This window comes from Parambassis ranga, chromosome 4 (genome assembly GCF_900634625.1).
Source record: "Parambassis ranga chromosome 4, fParRan2.1, whole genome shotgun sequence".
Taxonomy (NCBI): Eukaryota; Metazoa; Chordata; class Actinopteri; family Ambassidae; genus Parambassis; species Parambassis ranga.
The window spans coordinates 16,742,328-16,763,817 of NC_041025.1; the positions used below are offsets into that span (position 1 = coordinate 16,742,328).

The window sequence follows — 21,490 nt, forward strand, 5'->3', positions numbered from 1 at the left end:
ATGTAGTACTTTTCATGTAAACATCATTTCTTCATCAGTGAAACCTCAGGCCCAGACAATTTTTGTTAAGCATACAGACGCACAAAAAAGTTGTGTGTCTTTGCAAATCACAATGGAGTGCAAGAGTATTTGTTCTTGGGAGATAAAATATATTTATCTTTCTGGCGTTTAATATTGCAAGAGCCACTAATCATAGTTAAAGAAACAGAGGTAGCTTATTAGCTTAGCTCTTGAATCATGTACTATAATAAAAATGTGCTGTAGCTGCCTTTTAGCTACAATGGAATACATTACCTGTCCGCTATTTTACGTCACTGTGAACGCAATGGGAGTTTATGCTTATGACCGTTAGTAACCTTTCCTGAACTATCGCGATACTTCGAGGCGGAAGACACGAGCCGAGTCTTTCGTCCTAGTCAACTGGAGCCGCTTATGTTGTGCTGCAACCAGCGACAGTTTTGGACTACAGGAGGAGAGCGAACAGTTTGTTTTGGCTATAAACCGCTGAACGGGACCGGATACTTGTTCGTCTTCGAACAAACTGTCGTTTTTACGTATCCGGTGAAGAATTAAGTGTTTTCATGTTGTGTAATTTCCAGTGTTTGCGGGAAGACTTCCAGCTGGCGAATCGCATCAGTTCGCCCGGAGGGTCATCGTCAGCGACGACACCCTCTGCTCCGTCAGCGTCAAACGTTTAGAAAATGACCGGAGAGAAGATTCGCTCCCTGCGCAAGGATCACAGGCCGAGCAAGGACGAGGATTTACTGGAGCCCGACGAAGAGGCTGCAACCGGGACGTTCACCGCCTCAAAGACGAACAACAAGAGCAGAGCGAGTAAAATCTTCAGCAACCACAAGTTAACAAAGTCGCCATCCACACAGCAGCAAGAGCAACAGAACCAACAGTCGCAGATTAATGCTAACACCAACACACTGTCAACATCGGATGTTATCGATGACAACAACAAAAACCCCATTATCCGACCTGGGCAGGACTTTCCGGTGCACGAATGTGTTTTTAAAGGAGATGTCCGACGCCTGTCCTCTCTCATACGGACGCAGAACATCGCCCAGAAAGACGTTCATGGTGAGTTTACCAGCTTCTACGAGTATTAGCCCTGAAGGTAGTATCAAAACACACAATCATCTACCAGTTTTAGGCTTCAATGAAGCCCAGATTTAGCTTATAGGCCATCGGTGGATGTAGGCGAGGCTTCTCCCAGCAAAGGCCTAGATAAGTGATTTCCAAAATGAGTTTTATTCCACTACTCTGCAAATTCACCAGTTCTTTTCCCCTCAAGTCAGCATGTAGAAAGTGGTCGCATCAGATGCCACTATAGCCTTTCAGCTTACAGCAGTGAAATTTCAAATTCATCAATCCCAAACGCCTTCTGAGCTAAATCAGCTTGAGCAAACACTGGGTGATAAGTTGGTCCACATGGTGTCCAGCGTGAAACCGTAGGATTCCCAGCTGATAGCTGCTCTTCTGCAGGGCAAAGTCTACTCTGATAAGGCCACAGTTTCCAAATAAAACTCCACCTTAACTGAAAAAAACAGCAAAGTGGATTTGTTCCGGTTCACATGCAGAGACAAAAAGTTGGCTTTGTACTTGTGCTCAGACACTGGAATGTGGTCTTTCTTCTAACCTATAATGTAATGTGTCAGACAGCACATTGGCCTCAGGGGTTGTTGTGGAACTTAAACTACCACTTTACAAAGGTTTTTTGTTTTACCAGCTTGTTGAAGGTTGGCATACCTCAATATGCAGTTGGAGACAAATAAGTGCAGCTTTATTTATCATATTGCAGTCTTGTTTTTGGCTTACATAGAAAACATAGTGGATAGTCAATATATAAATAGTTGCAGTTTTTGTCACTTCTTAGAGTTCATGTTATGTATAATTGTCCAATGTGTAATTGTCCAATTTGTAAAGTATCAGCATATCTGCTGTCCTGCCTTATCAGACAGGACAGCAGATATTAGTATTGATGGAACTGATACTTTACAAATAATGAGCATGTTTAAATATTCAGGAGTAAATTTGGTCAGTTGTGTGTTAACCAACTAAACTGAAGAATTAATATTCAGAATCCAGCTTTCATTCTTACTTTTTTCTCATGTTATACCTAAAATTTTGAAAATTGTAGATTGAAAAAGGAGGTCCTCAAAGTACATGAGAAACCCAGGAAAAACTGTAATGTTGGCACATGAGAAAACATTTTGTCATTCCTTTTAAAGGCAGATGCATTTAAATAAACATCTGACTGTGCCCAGAAAACATTACTTTTTGTGCTTCAATTGGAAATGTATCTACTTCATCACAACATCAGGCCTGACTTCAAGCTCAACCCCAGACCTCAAACCCAGGTTGTATTTTCATCCACATCAGCCTCCTCATTCTTGATGCGTAACCACCTCACTTCATCTGCAAGAAAAGCCTTTAGGAACTGAGGCTGAGGGCAAGCCGGCTTCCTCTTAAAGGAATTCTCCACTGCTTATGTAGCACATTTTACATCCTGGGAAGAAAACTTGGCCTTCTCCACACCTGACACAAATGCTATTTTCCCCTGAGTGCATTTCAAGTGTGCAGCCCCTTACTGTGCAGTTTACATTGTGTCTTGTTAATAAGCCATTTCCCTGCCTGTTAAGTGTGGCTTATTTCGGGTTCTAAGAATATAGGCTGTCATAGTTGGAGAATGTACAATAGGTAAATACACTGCATATGATTTGGAACTTTTTGCCTCTAATTTAAACCTCCAATTCACCCCAGCTGTGACAGCCCTAAAGGCAAAGTGCGTGTTGCAGTCTCTGATCTTTTTGTTGTTGTTGTAAAAGGCAGTTTTTATATTCTGTTTTCTCTCCCATCTTTAGGAAACACACCACTGCACCTCGCTGTCATGATGGGACACAAAGGTCAGTAGTGTTTATACCTCCATGTGGCTTATTTTTCTCTCTCTTTTGTGTTTCCATTTGATTATTAGTTTATTAGTGCTTTGTTAGCACATGTTGATGGCTAAGCACAACCTGAGTTTTGTCAAAGATCACCACACAAATACCAACAGGAGAGATGCTCATGCAGGACTAAAGAGGTGGTGTTAATGAGCTTTCAGTCAAAATCAAGACTCAACAAGAAACTTAATTTTTTTTAGATGTCCAACTTTTGTCTCATGTTTAATGGTGACACTGCAAGCAAATGGATCCTTAGTGGCTAAAGTCTCTTGTGCTGATTGATGTCACATTGCTGGCTCAAAGGCTAATAGATTAAGGTGGGACGTGGAGTAATTAGTTCAGATAACAGATGTCAGTTTCAGCTTCCATAATATTTGCTTAGTTGGCTATTTTTAGGTTTCTGCAAGTGTGTTTCATGCCATCTTTGTAGTTGAAGCAGTAAAAGAGACTACCCAAAATAATTTGTTGTGTTATTTGGATCAAAAAGCACTGCCTAGAATTACACTAAGAGTGTTTGAGAATGTATCAAGGCTTTACAGACATCTTTTAAATGATTTTGTTTTTAACTGTGTTACACCAGCCAGAGTGAAAGCATGCACAGAAAAAACATATTAAATATTAATATACTGTCCCTTTGTCTGACTGTGCTTACATTAAATTTAACAAGGAGGCTTCAGAACACGTGTTTGAAAAATTTATTCACCCTTTTTTGCAGCTGGCTCTTGGCAAACAATTCAGGCATAGGGTTACACGTACTGCAGATTCCCATTTGTTCTGTGTCTGTCAGTGGAGCATCGGTTTCAATTGATTTCACATTCGCAAAGTTCAATTCCTGTCACTGGAGTGCAAACCCTGCCACTACCTATTGGTAATGCAGACAGCGGAGTGCCGGAGAGAAGTGGCGGATGGGACGCCATGGAATTGATTGTGCTAATGAGGTTGCCTATCTCTTGCCTGAGCTGCTGCTCTGTCCTCCAGGGATGCTCAGGCCAGACAGGCTGAAGGGTACTGCATGAGATCACAGTCTGGGTGTGGCTGTCCTGGTAGGGTGCAGAGGATAGTGGATAGGGCGTTCTTTGTGTATGTCTATGTGTGTGTGTTTATCATCTGCTTGAGCAGTAATGACAGTTCTGCTGTTGTACTGGTGGAAATTCCATATTAAGTCAGGGCTTAATTTGGACCAGACGGAGTAATACAGTTTTACAGTAAATTGCTCATTTTTTATTGGCATATAAGCACATTTTAGCATCTTTTATGAAGCATTTTTATACATTTTCGCCTGACAAGAGTCCCCTCTGTCAAAGCATATAGTGTAGTGTTAGATTAACATTGTTTTTATCCATTTTCCATCATCCATCATTTAAATCATCATCAATTCAAAGCCAAGTATATGTGTAAAAATGCTAAAAGGCTTCATGCAGACCAGAGTTCAGCAGGTGCAAAGCTCCGCACACATGGCATACTGGTTCTCTCCAGTATTATGTAATGTGTATCTGCTAAATGTTGTCATTATTATCACACAATCCTTGGATTTAGCAGAGTGATATATAGGTCGGCAGCTTGAGGGAATGCAAGGCTTATGTCAGAAAGTGAGCACTTATGCATTTGGCCACGTGTATTTCCCCACCATCAACCCGTTATCGGCTGCTGTAGCCCGAGTGCACTCGCAGGTTAGACTAATACACAGAGGTTTGCACTGCTTGTTTTTTTTATATTTAGGGTGCAATAACCAATCATTTTGAAGTGGTCAGCTTGTTGACCATATTCAGCACTTGACACCCAGATTGCGTCAAGCAGTAGGGAGTGGAAATTTAACAAGAAAATGCAATCACCAAGTCATGAGCCAACACTTTGAAACTCGGCTGCATTGCTAGTGTGAATGTAATGACTTCTCAGGCACGTGCTTCCATCTTAAATTCGGCTGTACATAACACCATTAGTGTTGCTGATAATTGTCTTTGAGGGAGAATAATGCCAAACTGCTCTGTCATAATGTGCTCTTTTATTTTTATATAACTGCACTCCAGGGAAAGCTCCTCTTGCTCATGCTCCTCTTTGTTGCTGTGTAGATAATGTGTTTTATTTGGTAGAGAAATGTATTCCTTTCTGTCATTAAGAATGAATGAGACCCTATCCTTTTTGTCATTAATAAAAGATAGCGAGTGTGTAGACTGTTAATATGGAATTGTGGCAGAATAATTTCATGTGCCTTGTCTTTATAATGCATTCATACTGTTGTTCAGCAGAGAAACATGTCTAAACAGGAGTGCAATATAAAGTTTTAACATTATTCACAGGATCATAAAAGATGGGCATTGATGTTGTTTTGGTTCTATAAGTTCTGGTCTTATTAGGTGAAAGCCACTTGAACTCCGCAGCGGACCTTTAGCCTCTGCTTTGCGTTAGTGCAGTTTCCTGCTCACAGGACTGGACCTGCTTCCTCTCCACTGCTGAGACAGGGCTGTACAGATGCCAACATTATAATGAATGATGTCACGACAAAACTGACAGCTGAGCCGGAACAACAGGCTTCAGTTTTTGGCTGGCTGTAGTTTGTTGACAAGCTGCCCAGAGAGTGGAGGGATTTTTGTGCTGCACTTACCGCTGATCTCGCCATAGAAAAGGGATGAGGCTTTCTGGCCGTTTTCCACTTGCTGGAAGAAAAGCCACACAGCTCTGAGGGTGACTTCACACAGTACCAGGGGAAGTCTTGTTGTGAGATTTGACAGTTTCTTCTCTAAGAATCCATCCTGCAGTATAGATACCGAAGCCGAATAAAGACTCTTGTGTAACTGTAGGTCCCATATGGATCATTGGTTAATGGGTCAGCTGTCATCTCAATCCTATACACAATCTGTCTCTCCATAAAACCAGGATTATTTATAAATCACTGATGTGATGTTTGCATTGTACATGTTGTACAATGTGCATTCAGTATCACACACTGGTATCAGAATTTACTGCAGAGATATGGTAGAAACAGTGGAGACTTGGGCTTTTTGAGCATGACTGGGCATAACAAGTAAAGTTCAAACAAAAAATGAGATGCTGGGCAGTGGGCACAGGCTTTTTTTGTGTGCAATGTGTATGTCACCATAGCAACAACTTAATAAGAAGTCTGAAACTTAACCCTCTGAACTCAGTTTTGGGCGTTTTTTCCACTCCTGTCACACTTTCCGTGTGGACTCATTTTTAAAGTCCCACACCTCTATGGAAACAGCACAATCGTGGCTAGAAGTAGTAGAATACGGTATACTATATATGTATATACTTGGAAGATGTCACACATGAGGCAGCCATCCAAAAAGTGTAGCCTGACAAGTTTTGGTAATTTTTGGTTATTTGTTTTTTTTTCTGTGTTGATGATTTGGTGCTGATTTGTTGATCTGATCAGAGAAACAGATAAGCATGTTAATGTGGATATATTTTTCTGGATTAAAAAGTTATAGAAAAGCTAGGAATTTAAATTAAATGAAATAAGTGTAACTTTGATATTTATTGTTTGCACAAATTGCAGAAATGAATTGCATTACAGCTGATATCATTCAGCAATCTGTGAGTGAAGTAGTCGTTAGCCTCTTTGTAATTTTAGACATGAGAATGGAAAATGGTTGTAACATTAAGAGAAGTTACATAGTGAGTAACCTTGTCTTGTGTTTGTGATGTGTGGTACAGTATTTTTAAGTTAAATGATTAACAGACTGTCCTTTTTGCAGAATGTGCCCATCTGCTGCTGGCCCACAATGCACCAGTGAAGGTGAAGAATGCTCAGGGATGGAGCCCCCTTGCTGAGGCCATTAGCTATGGAGACAGACAGATGAGTAAGTATCTGTGCCCAACTGACACTGTTTACAGTGTTACTGTACAGTGTTACTGTTACAGTGTTACTGTGTACACTGTTTACACCACACAGGCCCTACATTTAGCCATTTACTAGAATTACTGTGCCCTCAGTAAGGGTTTCAGTTTGGGCTTTTCCCGTGTGAAAACACTGATGGCAGAGAGAACAGTTTTTATCAACAAATAGCTCTGTACGTTCTTCCACTCTGCTGCCTCCCAGAAAGGCCATGGTGGTGGCCAGGGCTCCTTTGTTCCTTGAAGTGAGGGGACATTCCTCAAGGCCCTCTGGCTTTTGTGCTGCAATGAAAGGCAATTCATTAGATATTTCTCTCAGTCCTCACAAGCTGGTTATGCTCAAGCCCCTGTCTTTCCCATTTTCCACTCATGGTTGATAGTGTCCAACACATTTGAAATTATTTCTTACGATACCCTTGTATAAAATCTTTGTTGACCACTGAGCCATCAGTTAGTCTGCTTGTCAGTGTTTCTCTAGCAGGTGCATTTTGGCAGTTAGCTAGTTAAAGCTCTTGATATTTTGATCATAGGAACAGGAAAGGCTGTGGGCTTTGCACCCCTGTGTGGTAGAGATCTGTGGCAGTGATGAAAAATTAAATGTGTATAAAAATATTTTTACAAGCAGAGGCATCGAAGGACAGTTTTATCATTTTAGTTAGTTGTTGGGTTTTTATAGGTCTTATGGCCAAACATAGATTCAGCACTGTTACAGTGAGGCATTTGTATTTTAACAGCATTGATGCAGAATGGCAGAACAGTCTAAAACGTGTCCGGGATTAAAAAGGTTTGGACTTATTAGTGCAGCCACTTGACACCAACACTCAGCAATCATAAAGGGAGGCAGCTTAAAGTGCCTCCATTGACTGCTTCCTCTAATTAACTCTCTAATGCCACTTACCTTAGCCTACTAGGAGATACGAGTGTCTCTATCGACTGAAACCTCTAATGAACCCTGTGGCGACTTTTTACCTCAACTCTGACAGACCCTCTTTCCGCCTAGCCTTTTCAGTGGGTAGCAACACAGTCTATGACACAATGAGATTAATGCTAGCAGTACAGTTGTCTGTTTTACTCTTCATTCAGAAATAAGTGTTAGTTGCTAATGCTACAGGTTGCTGTTCAGAAGTCTGTTTATAGATAGACTTAATATTCTGTAATATATATAGAATGTTTGACCTGAATGTATGCTATCAGGTTAGCAGAAAAAGAGGGTATGTCTTGGAAGGGCTTTAAAGTGATTTTTTTTTTAAACCTCCAATGGCCTTGAAATCTGGGAGACTTTAACCATGTATCCATCCAGGAGCTGTGTCTGAATGAAGAGTTTGCTGGCATGCTCCTGTTGACTGAACCTGCATATGTCTTCTAATTCTAGAGCTCAGCAGACAGGTACAGGCTGACCCTGCTGTCAGATGGGTACAGTATGAATCACCTTCTGTTGCACTCAAGCAAAACGTTAACTGCAGAGATGGGCCGCTGTTGTTGTTTCACCCTCTTTGCCTGCTTGAGTGCAAGGCCACTATTGTGACAGCTCAGCTAAAAAATGGCTGACTTGGCACACAGTAAAAACATTCATTCTTGGTATATAGAACTTAACCTGAAGGTGCTGAAGGAAACTGTGACTGTACCTGTTCAGTGTACTAAATGTTGAATCCCTAACAGTTTTAGCCTGCCAGCGCTCTGCCTCACTGTTATTCAGTTTGAGCTGACTCAGCATGTGTCAGGACTTTGCGAGGGATGTGGAGACCTAGCAGCCTGTTTGTTTTACAGCGAGGCAACATCCTGGTCTGGATAATGCTGAGAAGAACAGTGAAATTATTTTGATTCACTTGCAGAAGTCTGTATTTCAGGAGTTTTCAATAGGTACTGTTTTCTAACCTTTAATTGCATGAAGTCGAAATTGTTTAAATGCTAATTTAGCATAGCTGTTTTATTTTAGAAAATGGGCCCTCATTTGTTATGGCTTTGTGCAAGTGTCACATTCTTAGATTTTTCTGTTTGAACACGCAGTCAGAATGTGGCTCAGAAATAGATTTTATGTGTTTTTTTATAAGGGCTATTTCTGTCGTTGGTTGCCTTTCACTCTCAGAGCTGTGTTGTCAGCTTTAGAGTTCGTTTTAAGCCTGTTTCAGTCATCTTGGTGTTTATTAGAGGGTGAACTTTGTTTCCATGTAGATGTCAGACAGTAATGGTCTCAGTAGCTTGAAGAAACAAAAGTATTTGACCTGAACTGTCTAAGTTGAGGTTGAATTTGTCTGAATTTATACAGGCTGCCATTTGGTCGCAGCTTTTTGACGCTTGTGTCTTTCATAACTGTACGTTTGTTTACTGAATAAGTAAGTTGAAGATAAGTATATTTCTTTCAGGTTGGTATTGTTTTGTTATGACCCCAAACCCATCAAATGCCTGACACGCGTGAACCCCTTATTTTTGGGGTTATGTAAAGAATCACAAAGAAAAGATCGTAGCTAATTATCTGTTTTCAGTTTGTGTGTGCCTTCAAAGGTCAGAGCAAAATAAGACATGACTTTAATATGATTTAATATATTTAAAACACAATTTTCCTATTAAATATAATTTTGTTAAGTCTGATTTTCTTAATAATTATAACCACATCAAGTTTGTCCATATTTATGGCCAGTGTAGCTAGTAAACAACAAAAAATATTTCAAATACACTGTATGAAAAATATGAAAATGTTTTTCCACCAAAAGCTTGGCCCTAATTCAGCTTGTAATTATCAGTCAGCCCTTCAAAGCTCTCTGTGTTGTTCTCTTTGCTGATGCCCACAGCTGCGCAATTACTGGAAAGCATACCTGTGTCAGATTAACAGTTCCCAGATACTTGGAGACCAGCCAAAAGTAGTTTTTCAGTTAGGTCAGATGCCTAATTATTAAATAATTGCAGTTAATGCTAAGGCAAAATTGACCCGACTCTGTCACTTTTCATTAGGTAGCGGAGGTAAAACTACTGCAATCACTCACCTGATTAATGCCAGGAAAGTGCCCTGATCAGTATCTGGGTGAATTAGTGCCAGTGTGAGGAGTCAGTTTGGTTTAGTGTCGGCTTTCAGTATGGGTCTCTCAGCCTGTGTTGGCTGGGTGGTCCGTTGCCAGATGGTGAGCCTTTCCTTGTCCTGCTGAGAGGCGGTAAGGATCAGGAGGAGCCCCATCCAGAGCTTGTCCACACTCATTAGGCAGCCGGGCCACAAAGACGCCCTCATCCTCTAGCTGTGTCTGTGTCAGTTGGAGCGCGTGTCACCATGTGTATCAGTGTGTGTGTGTGCCTGTGTTCTCATTTGGCCTATTTTTGCCACTGAGCCCTCTGCCCCCTCTGTGCTGTTCCATGGGGTGCACCAGCTAGACAATATGAACAGCATGTTTGTGTATGTTGACTCGCCACGTGGACATTGAAGAGCACAGGAGGTAGTTGGGCTAATGATTATGCCATATGTTCACTGGTGCTTTCAGACCTATTAAAATGTAGGATGGTAGGATTGTCACTGGCCAGAGATTTTCTTTTTTTATAACTGTTTCCATGAGTTTATATCTGGCCTGCTCATGGTGTCATTTATTCCCCTCTTGGCTTCATCAAAGCACCATAGCTACGTCAGTCAGCAGCCATTGCTCCTTCTCACTAATAGACAGCAAATAAGATTTCAGCAAATGTTGGTAGTCGGGTGTGGATGCTTTTTTTTAATCTAGGCTGTTTTCTTTTACTTTGGCATAACGCCTACTGCAGCCATTGGTATGAATAGATATGAATGTTAATGTGACTTGTTAATGTGACCCTTTAGGGTTAAAAGTCTCCTGTGAGCATGCCTCTCCCCCAGGATGTTAAGGAGGTTAAAGGCACAGCTCATTAACAGGCAGGCTCATATCTGCAAGGCTTGTTCTCTTTGAACTTCCTGGAACAATTTGATCCCTGCAGGCACTGCACCAGGATTGGTTAAGGGATGCTGGGAGTGTGTCATCTGGCTCCAGGAAGTCACACATTTGAACGCCATCATTATTATAAACTATGCGCCCTTTACAATTTTCATGGTTATCAGGATTTGCATAGAAGAGCTGATAATTGGTGCTAGTTGCAGTATCTGACCTGGCCTGTACATTAACCACAGCCATCTATAAACTGGAACGCTAACACCTCCTTTACCGTGCTGGATGTGAAAAATCTTATTCACTCAGCAGCATTCAGTGTAGCCACTTCATATTGACACAATATCTATTGATTTAAGGGGGACGATAGTCCATGAATCATGATCTGTCGAAGGAATTTCCTATTTGTTGCAAGTTAAATTGTGGAATCATATTCAGGCTATCAAAAACTGTACATTCTGGTCATCTGGTATGGGGACAAATTATATTTTTTCTCACTAAAAAAAAACTCTTTCCCCACTGCTTTTTAGACACACACACAGTAGAATAATGGTTTCTTCTTTCTCCTCTTTTAGTCACAGCGCTGCTGAGGAAGCTGAAGCAACAGTCAAGGGAGAGTGTGGAGGACAAGAGGCCTAAACTGCTGAAAGCCCTCAAAGAAGTATGTAATCTTTTCTAAGCAGGGCTGCTCCTGACATCTGTAAAGCCCTTTTTTAATCATCATCAGATGTTTTTACTTGAGTTTGCTTCCATTTGTGTTGAATCTGTTTGTCCTCTGAAGACACTGCACCTGCCTTATCCATGTCCACTAACACTCCTTATCCCATAGCTACCACATGGAAAAAGTGCAGGGTTATATCTACTAAATGCACACCCTTAAGAGAGACATCCCAGACCTCAGGCTTGTCATTCACTAATTACTGTCATCAAAACTAAGCAGAGCCAACTCATCCCATTATGCCTCACAGGGCTGTTGTGTTAAAGCAGACTGTAAACAGACTGATGCTGCGAGTCAGAATTATCCCTCAGGATTTGTTGGTCTTGTCTGCCTAACATGATATTACTGTATCTACATTTCATAAATGTTCCGTCATGCACACTGACATATATCAGAGCTACTGCATGAGGAGCCATTCTTTGTTCCACCACCCTGCAAGAGGGTCAGACAGGAAGCAAGCAGATTGCTTGTTATAGCACCTTGCCTAACTGGCAATCTTGTCATAAACATTTAATGTCTGTAGTTACTCAGTCACCTTGTGAGGCTGTGATTTGCATGACATGATGAGTTGCTTCTGTAATGATGAGGCAGAATTGATATTTCTGTGTCATCGTCTCACTTTGATTATAATGCTCTGGGAGCTGATGATCCCCTGGCAGCCTGACGTCATTACTGACGGATGGATTGAGACCACCAGCACTAGTGATGAGATCAGTCCATCCCCAGACTGACAGGATAATTAGGCTGAATTGAGTTGTGTCATTCAGGACAAATGCTCATGTCTACTCTGGTCCATGCAAAGCGATAAGGTTTGTACACCATTTTCTGCAATGATGCCTTCTCTGTTGTTTGCTGGCTTCCTCATTAGACATGTTTTTCATGTGTTTTCCCCCAAAGTATTAATTTCTTAACATCACTTAAAATGTCCAAAAGCAACAATGAAGTGATCTTACCAACAACTATTCCTGCCATAGAACTCGTTTTTGAGGACATTTAAAAGCACATCAATGGGACAGTAACACAATTTTTTAATTTTTCTTTATCTTTATTCACAGCTTGGAGACTTCTACCTGGAGCTTCATTGGGACTTCCAGAGCTGGGGTGAGTCAAACTCCACTGTCTGGGTGAAGACTGTAGCGTCCACATGTGCTTTAAGGGACAGGGTTTGTCTGCTTGGAGAGTGTTCAGTGTCACAAGGGAGTAGACTATCATTGGCAGCACTGATGTGGAATTATAGGCAGAGTCTACTCAGGCTTGTGGAGCTGACCAATCAGGGACTGTGTTTTTAGAAGGAGCAGCTATTCTCTGTTTTATTAGCAATGTGTAAACGTACAAATAACAGTCATCCGTTAGCTCATGGACGACCTATCTTTTATGGTTATTCCAGTCCTATGTGCTAATGCCCAGTGCACACTAACTCACCATAAAATGTGAGTAGACAAAATGTGTGTTAGAACTGGCACATCGCTCTTTGTGCACATCCAGCTCCCATAAATGAGCCAGGACTGACTTCTGTGCACCCACCATATCTCTTTGAATTATTGACAAAGTGGGCAAGATTATGTAATGCATACATGATAGAAACAAAACATAAATGGGTTGCATAACATTTGTAAATGTTGATAGTGTAAAAGTCTCCTGACTTTACAGAAAGGTTGCTTTAAAATTTGAACTATTTTGGTTTGTGAAACTAGCTATTTTGTTGTGTGCAATGGTGGAACAGTAAGGAGTGTTTCTTGCCTGTAGTTACTTAACCGGGTATGGGCTTTGAGTTATTAAATATTTAGCTGCAGAACTGCATGTTATTGCTGGTATATGTCACTTTAGTCTACAGGGCTGTATACTGCGGAACCATTAAAGTGGATAACAGTCTTCATTTTTGAGTGAGCTTTCTAAATTTAGGCACTTCAAAGTCTTTTGCATGCCCTTACTCTGTCTTTTCATGTTGCAGTGCCTTTGCTCTCCAGAATCCTACCTTCAGATGCATGTAAGATCTACAAGCAAGGCATCAACATCCGGCAAGTGCTATCAAATGATTTTCATTATATAACATTTTTATAGTAAAATCCAAAGAATAACTGGTACAGCAATATATTAACAGGTCTTGGTCAAAGCAAACATGAACTCCCCTCTATAGAAACCTCCTCAAATTAAAGAATAATTTTTTATAATTGAGGTACTTTGTTAGTAGTATGTTCATAGTATATAATCCATGTGTTACTGTACTGTTTATGTGCATATGCTGCAGTTGTGGGAGCAAAACCTCAAGGCGGCTGAATTGTGGTAAATTTCTGCCTATGAGGCAATGAAGCCGAGCAGCACGGATTCTCACTGAATATCCATTGTTTGTGTCACAGTGTTGGTGAATTTCTGCTGATGCTCTTTGTAAGCAGTCTTTTGTGCACAGTAGATTTTACAGTAACTGTATGATGCTCTGAATTAAACTGAAACACAGAAGTATAAGAGGCACTGCCGTTCAGCTTCCTCATACTGCAGGCACTGATTTCACACTCTAATTAACAAAACAAAGTTGAGGAGTCAAAAATGGGAAGTGGAGGGAGGTCGTGTGCAGAACGGGAGTAGGGTTATCTGAATGACAAACCAGGCCATCCCTCTGTCTAGCATATATATATAGACAGATTCTTCTACATTTGGGCATCATAACAAACCAATGAAAATCTTTCTGAAGATGGAATTGAACTAATAAAAGGGTGTATTTGTGTGTCTGTGTGTCTGCTGTTCCTGCATGAGGTAGCCTTGATGTGGAGCTTGTAATTATGCTCTAGAAACTGCTCCTAGCTGTCTCATTTGGTATTCAAAATGTCCTCTTATTATCCTGGAGTTGCAGAGAGGTAAAAGAGAGACAGAAACGGATGGGTGAAAGAAAAAAACTGTCACAGCAAGTTCATTTACATAGTAGTGCCAGAGCGTGTCAGGCCTGTCAAACCAACCCGTAGCATATACCGCTTTGTGTCTGCTCGTCACAGGCAGATCAGTCATTCTCTTTGCTGCCATGCTCCATTTGAAGATTACTCACATTGACAACACTAAAATTCACAATGGTCTCCCATGACCATTATTAGCATACACATTGTCTCTAAACCTTCAGAGCAAATGTTGTGACATCCACCAGTTTTTTTTTTTTTTGCTTATGGTTTTGACATTGTATTTGTCTTTAATGCGGCCAAATGCAAACTTGAGTTCAGTTTGTGTGTTGTCATCCTTTAGTTCATTGTCCTGTCTTCTCTTCTGTGTGTTCCCATTGTTCATATGTAGATTGGATACAACCCTGATAGACTTTAACGACATGAAGTGTCAACGCGGTGACCTCAGCTTCATCTTCAACGGCAACGCCATTCCCTCCGAATCGTTTGTTGTGCTGGACAATGAACAGAAAGTCTACCAGCGGATACACCATGAGGTGTGTAAGACCCCCTAGTAATATGTAATATTTTCAAGTCTAGTGGCTTTTTTTGGCCTCAGGTCAGTGACTCCTATTATTACAAACCCATAGCATTGTAAAAGACGAGCATGTCAAAGTTATTTTTTCCCATAGCTGGCAGTTAACAGTGAAGCAGTCTTTCCCCTTGTTCTTATGGCACGCATGTTCTGTGGTGCAGCATAGTTTTTTTGTTGTTTTAAACAACATACAGTTTCACAAAAAATAAGTAAAAAAACATAATCAGTCACCTCATTTTCTGGGTGATGTCATAAGGAGATTAACCTCGTCCCTTGCTTGTTCACTGTGTTTCGAGCAATATTGGTTCTTGTGCCTTATTTTTGCTACATGGTACCAGAAGGAAAGGCATTTTCTGGACAGGGGCAGAAGCTGCCAATATGCATTTAAAGTTGAAGTCACTGAAACTGGCCTGAGTAACCTGCATTATGTTTTGATGTAGTGATTGAAAGACACATGCTTATAATAGATGTGAGACTAATGTTTGAGGTATGAGGTATGAGGCCTTATTAATGCCTTTGTCTTGTATTCAGGAGTCGGAGATGGAGACAGAAGAGGAAGTTGACATTCTGATGAGCAGCGACGTTTATTCTGCCACACTCTCAACCAAGTCCATCACCTTCTCGAGGGCACAGACCGGCTGGCTCTTTAGAGAAGACAAGACGGTTGGTGTTTATTACTCTGAGCTTATAGAAACAACACTCTGGGTCACAGGATTCCACCTGTCTGGGGAATTTCTGGAATTTTGAGTGGTCTGTTTGAGATGGAGAATGTTGGGAATTTTATCAATTCTTTGATGATAGAGGGAACTATAAATGAAACTAAAAAGTAAGTAACCTAACGTGTGTTTTTTTTTAAAAATGGCTTTCTTAGTTAAAACCAGTCTGACCCAATAACAACAGGCAAACTAAAATGGATATATACACTTATGCAAATAATGTATTTATTTATAATCTTTTTTCTTCTTCTGATCTCACAACGTAGGCGTTTTCCTCTTGTAGAATACTTTTGTTTAGGAACTGCACATATGATGCTCTCTGCTATACACTGCTGACACTTTCCTGATCATATTTCCTGCTACATATGAGGCAAGAAAGACTGTAAATAAACCAGGGAAACAGCAGTGATAACCATAGGAAGCAACCACAGGTGATAGGCCTAAGGCTAGAAACAACACAGACAGGGCTGTGGTTGCACGGAGGCTGTGAATGAGATATGGGGGTATTGCTTTTTGTCCTCTCCATACTTTGTCCTTTCGACATGTGTTTAAAAGGGAAATTGGTGACTCTGCGGGGGGACTTATCTGTTTCTTCTATCTCCAGGAGCGCGTGGGAAACTTTCTGGCAGACTTCTACTCTGTGAACGGCCTGGTGCTAGAGTCCAGGAAGAGACGAGAGCATTTAAGCGAGGAGGACATCATGAGGAATAAAGCCATCATGGAAAGTCTGAGTAAAGGAGGCAACCTCATAGAACAGAACTTTGAGGTGAGTCATGCATCAGCAGCAATGGCTGTGTAACGTCCACAGGGTGGTGTAAGTAAAGGGTGGGACATTAAGCTGACACTGAACACTGGAATGTGGTCATGCAGGGCCTCCCATTAAAAATGGTAAAGGTGAGGGTTTGTACATCACCAACACCCTGTCATAGATGGGTGCTGTAAACTTTTTTGTTGATAACATGGCATTATAAGAGCTAGTATTATTAAAAACAAACTGTCATCTGTGTGCAATGAATCGTGGGATAGCTTGTGGCCAAGGAAAAGAAGGCCACCTCTCTTAGCTGGATTTGAAGGAGCCTTTGAAATGGGGCAGCCTGGTTTTGCTGCTATGACACAAGCAGTCTTCAAATGCAGCCCCTGAATCCCACACGCAGTTCATAGGTGTTCTGTAAATAAGCCTTAGTAACTGTTGATCCGAAGCATTGAGCAATAAATGCTCTTATCAATAAACAACCTGTCTACTTATACTTGCAGCATAACCACCAGTCCAGTCCTGAAACTGTCCTGTCCCGCTGGAACCTCGGGGTAGGACACGAGTCAGACAAAACAAACCTCACCATGCTACACTGTTGTATCTGTGCGGAGATAAATCCTCTAGCAACAGCATGGACGTCCTGACAGATGCTGTCAAGGAACTTTGCATGGTTTATTGAAAAAGATTCCTGTCTGGGTCCCCACGAATGTGTCTTTGATGTTTTATTTGTTTCTGACATGAAACCGGAATGAAAAGATGGCCCCCCAATCACAGACACAGTATGACCCCCCTCCTCCTCCTCCTGCATGGATTTGAGGCACAGCACTGCCACCCAGTGGTGAAACTAATGAATCCACACCTTATTCACCCTCCATCCCTACACTACAGTATGTTCTAGAGTTTGCTTACCAAGCCCTTGTCTAAACACTGAGCATAAAGCTGCACACAGTGAAGACAAAGCCTCTCGACTCTCAATAGATGCCCTTTAAATGCACACTTGTTTTGTGGGACTCCCTCTTGTGTGCTGGGCTTTGTCTAATCACAGTGTCCTCTGTTGTCTGTCTGTCTCTTTATACTGATGTGCAAAGTGCATGCCCATGCTTAAAGAGAAAGTGCTATGTTTTAATGGACCTCGGTGCTGGTGTGGAAATAGTGTTCATGGGAAGTGGGCGAGAGGAGGCAGCTGCTATGACGTACCACAGTAAGGGAGATCAGGTATGTCTGTGGACACAGGCAAACATTGGGGGGGGGGGCGGCTTTCGGACAGAGCTTGACACTATTGATCACACGGATGAAGGCTAAAACCCTCCGGTGCCATGGAATGATGGAATGGAGGGGGGCGGGTCTGGCATACCAGCAGATCAGGGTCTCCACAGCCTGTGTGTACTCTGTCCTCATCATAACAACTCGCTTGGCCTGACGGACAGCGTGAGAGTGAGCACTTAGCAATGTCAAACACCAAAACAAATCCGCAGCGTAGGTGCAAATGTTTGTCCTCATTTAGGTGACTCTTGGCACAGTCAGATCTCCTCAAACAGAACATGTTTCCACAGTTCTGCTGCCCTACTTGCCAGACTGAACTGCAGCTTAAACAAAAAAGGGTCAGCTGGTGTAATAGTAGTTTTTTGAACCTGAACATGAGCAAGAACCAGTTCAAAGTCTTTTCGGAGCAGCAGGATGGCACCAATATACAGTTCAGGGTCGGCAAGAACAGATTGTGCAATCTGAAAATAAACTGACAATGAAGAAGAACGCTTGCTGGGTCGAAGCCATCTTCCTCAGGAAGCTCAGAGTGTTTAATGTGAGGAGGGTGCTTCACCGGGTTTTTATCTGGATGTTTGGATTCTCTTTGATGCTGCTTTGCTGGAGGGAAGACTCACTGTGGTAGATAATGTTAGTCTGCCTACAGCAGCTGAATTTGTACAGATCTTAAGTTCATTCACATAATTAAAGATCATGCCTAAGCAGTGGTTATATCATTAGAAACAGACTTGTGCACAGTTTACATTCTGAAGTATTGATTTCACACAAGTGCTTTTCTTGTGTAGATGACCATTATAATAATGATGGAAAATATTCAAATTGTTATATATTTTTGTTAAGGTGCACCAATATAAACATAAACAACACATTTTCTAAGCCCTTTAACAAACAACAAAAATACACATCACTATTTACATATTATGTGTGGTAGTGTGTGTTTGAGTTGCAGACTGGTTAGCTCACATTGAAGAGGTTGCTGTAGTAGTTTAGTGATCCATTAGGACCCTCTAGTGGCTCCCCTGAGTGTAACCTTGTTGTAGTTGATCTGTCCTTAACTTGAATGTTTTGATTTATTTGTCTGCTTTTCAGCCGACAAGGAGGCAGTCTCTCACTCCCCCATCACCCAACACTATATCCTGGGAAGAGTACATCTCTGCTGACAATGGAAAGTACGTGTCAACTAAGATTTCCACAACATTAAAAGAAAACTGTCATTCCTTCGGGATTTCGGGATGTTTTTACTAATGGAAAAACATTTGAACTATTCTTTGTTATGAGGTGATATTCAGACTGTTGCTGTTCTCCCTCAGAGCACCACATTTAGGAAGAGAGCTGGTCTGCAAAGAGAGCAAGAAGAACTTCAAAGCCACAATAGCCATGAGTCAGGACTTCCCTCTGGGCATTGAATCGTGAGTCTTAATGTTCAGCTGCCACTCAGACAATTCTAGAAAAGCAGATGTGTTCTCTCCCGGCATGTGATTAAAAAAGGAAATCATTTGTTGAAATGGAATGTGTTATTTGCTTCCAATATAAAGACCTGTGTTTAGGTTTTTTTTTTGTCAACATGGATGCAGTTTTATTTTTCATGTTTTATAGTTAGGGTGATTCATGTGTAAGCATCTGTTTTCCCTCAGGTTACTGAATGTTCTGGAGGTGATTGCACCCTTCAAGCACTTTAATAAACTCAGGGAGTTTGTTCAGATGAAGCTCCCCCCCGGCTTTCCCGTCAAACTCGGTAAGCAAAAATGGAAGTTATGGTCGCTTCATATTTCAAGTCTCTGAGACATCACAATAACATGTCGCTCTTCTCATGTCCCCCCTGCAGACATCCCCGTCTTTCCTACGATCACAGCCACAGTAACATTTCAGGAGTTTCGCTATGACGAGTTTGACGAATCAATTTTTACGATTCCCAACGATTATAAAGAAGACCCTAGTCGCTTCCCTGACCTTTAACCTCACATACTGGACTTTCTACAGGAGACAAACAACAAGACAACATTATGCTATGAAAAATACTTTTTGAATTACAAAAAAAAACAAAAAAACACCACATGATCACAACGGTGAGCTGACGGAGAGGTCTACGCCTCCTTGTAAGTGTTTTCAGGTGTAGTTGTGGCGGGGTCCGACTCTCACCTTCAAGCAGGAAGCACAGGTCAGAGTCGGATCATCTCAGGCGGTGAAAGGGCATTGAAGTTAAACATGAGAGGCAACCGAACAGGTGAGTTTCTCCTGTACATGGGTAGACAAAGACAACCGGTTCAGTTGGTGCTTTGTATTTAATTATGTAAGTAATGTTTATAAAGGGACTGTCTTAAACTGACCTGTAGTAAAGCACTGATATTACTGTGTGAGACGCTGGAGAGGAATTCAACTCACAATTAGTTTTGTGCAAGAACATTTTTGTTTGTATTTTTGGGGATAAATGTGATTTGTAAGAGGAGAGAATACAAATCTCTCCTTTCTACACTAAACTCATTAACATCCAATTTTTACAAATTCTTCTGTAGATCAAAAACCTAAAAAATATTTTCTGCTGGATTCCACCTAAACTCTGCACATTATATTGTGTGTGTGAGAGAGAGAGTATGTGTGTGTGTATGTTTAACAGTGGGCATGGAGTAGCATTCACTGAACCTTTCGGGCATCGTTTAGATCCACTACAGCTACTCTTACTTTGACTTCATAGACACTCATTTTGTGATACTGAACCTTTAAAGTTTCATAGAGGCGCCGCTAGTGATGCAGCAGATTTTTATGGTACCACAGAGTCTCTTTGTTTGAGTGGCAGTGAGTGTACGTTATGCTAACCAAGCCTTTTGTTTCTTACTTCACCTTTTTTTAAAATGGTGTAATTAACTGTGCAATCCTGCTAAAACAAAGAAGAGTAGATGTTAGGGAATGAATGAGTACATTCATGCCATTTTTACACTATTCCCTGCACAGTATATAAATACACGTTTTAATTAGTTGTTGATTTTTATTGTCTTTTACGTTCTTTTTTTATCCTTTGTGCTGATAACAGGAAGATTTAAGTGTATTTTTTTTAATGTAGCATCACGTGAGTTAATTTGACGGTTTATTGGTTTGTAAATGGTGGCAGTGGCTTTTTTTTGTACATACTTGTGCTGTTTAAAAAACAAAATGAATCTCATCTCTCCTGTCGTTTTTCCCCTCTCCACTATAAATCATGAACTTCCTTCAGATGTGTAGAAACAATCATCATTTTTGCTGTGCGGGGAAAAAAGCACAAGGCACCGGGGGAAGGTCAGTGTATAAAAAGCCAGGTGGTTGTTACAGAGGGTGCTGCTGTGGTTCAGCTCTTCACTATCGATACAAACAAGTTTCTGCAGATTGTTACTGTTGTACTGGTGGCTCAGAGTCGGTCATGCTTATTCTATTCATATTTAGTATCATGTACAAATGTATTTTTCACATGACATTCCTTAGTTCAGGCAAGTGCAGCTAGTGGAAGTGTGCCTCCTCACAGACATAATGCTTTATATAATATTTAATTTGATGCTCCTTCCTGATTTCAGCTGCTTGGATTTGACATGTTTTCTGTAGGAAGTTATTCATACATCTACATATACATGTAAGTTGTACAGCAAAAATTGTTGTATACGTCTGCGACACTATTTTCATATAAAATGTACTAAAATAAAAATCCACATATCTAACAGTCTGGACTTCATGTTTTTTAACATGCTGTTACTAACTAAAAACTGGAAAAGGAAAATGCATTTATAATGGGGAGTAACATCACTTTGTTTTCATAACACAAGATGTAATGTACTAATTTTGCAGAAATGTAAAGCTATAATACACATTTAGCAAGCATAGCACCATGTCTTACAGGTATTTTGTAATTTTTAGTTTTAAATCACACTAACGATGTT

At 41.0% G+C, this 21,490-nt stretch overlaps 1 protein-coding gene across 1 annotated transcript; it reads left to right on the top strand.

Annotated features, from left to right (window-relative positions):
* Nucleotides 1-400: 400 nt before the first annotated feature.
* Nucleotides 401-20,740, top strand: LOC114435198 (ankyrin repeat domain-containing protein 13C). The gene is made up of 13 exons (XM_028404825.1): nucleotides 401-1,086; nucleotides 2,871-2,912; nucleotides 6,665-6,769; nucleotides 11,254-11,339; nucleotides 12,452-12,497; nucleotides 13,348-13,414; nucleotides 14,673-14,817; nucleotides 15,387-15,518; nucleotides 16,176-16,337; nucleotides 18,678-18,757; nucleotides 18,899-18,997; nucleotides 19,223-19,323; nucleotides 19,414-20,740. The coding sequence occupies exons 1-13, from the start codon at nucleotides 702-704 to the stop codon at nucleotides 19,542-19,544; spliced, it is 1,581 nt and encodes a 526-aa protein (XP_028260626.1). The 5' UTR covers nucleotides 401-701; the 3' UTR covers nucleotides 19,545-20,740.
* Nucleotides 20,741-21,490: the final 750 nt, after the last annotated feature.

Coding starts and splice junctions, on each gene's coding strand:
- LOC114435198 (XM_028404825.1), top strand. CDS start 702: ATGACCGGAGAGAAGATTCGCTCCCTGCGCAAGGATCACAGGCCGAGC. Junction 6,770..11,253: donor CTATGGAGACAGACAGATGA/GTAAGTATCTGT, acceptor CTCCTCTTTTAG/TCACAGCGCTGCTGAGGAAG. Junction 16,338..18,677: donor TCATAGAACAGAACTTTGAG/GTGAGTCATGCA, acceptor TCTGCTTTTCAG/CCGACAAGGAGGCAGTCTCT.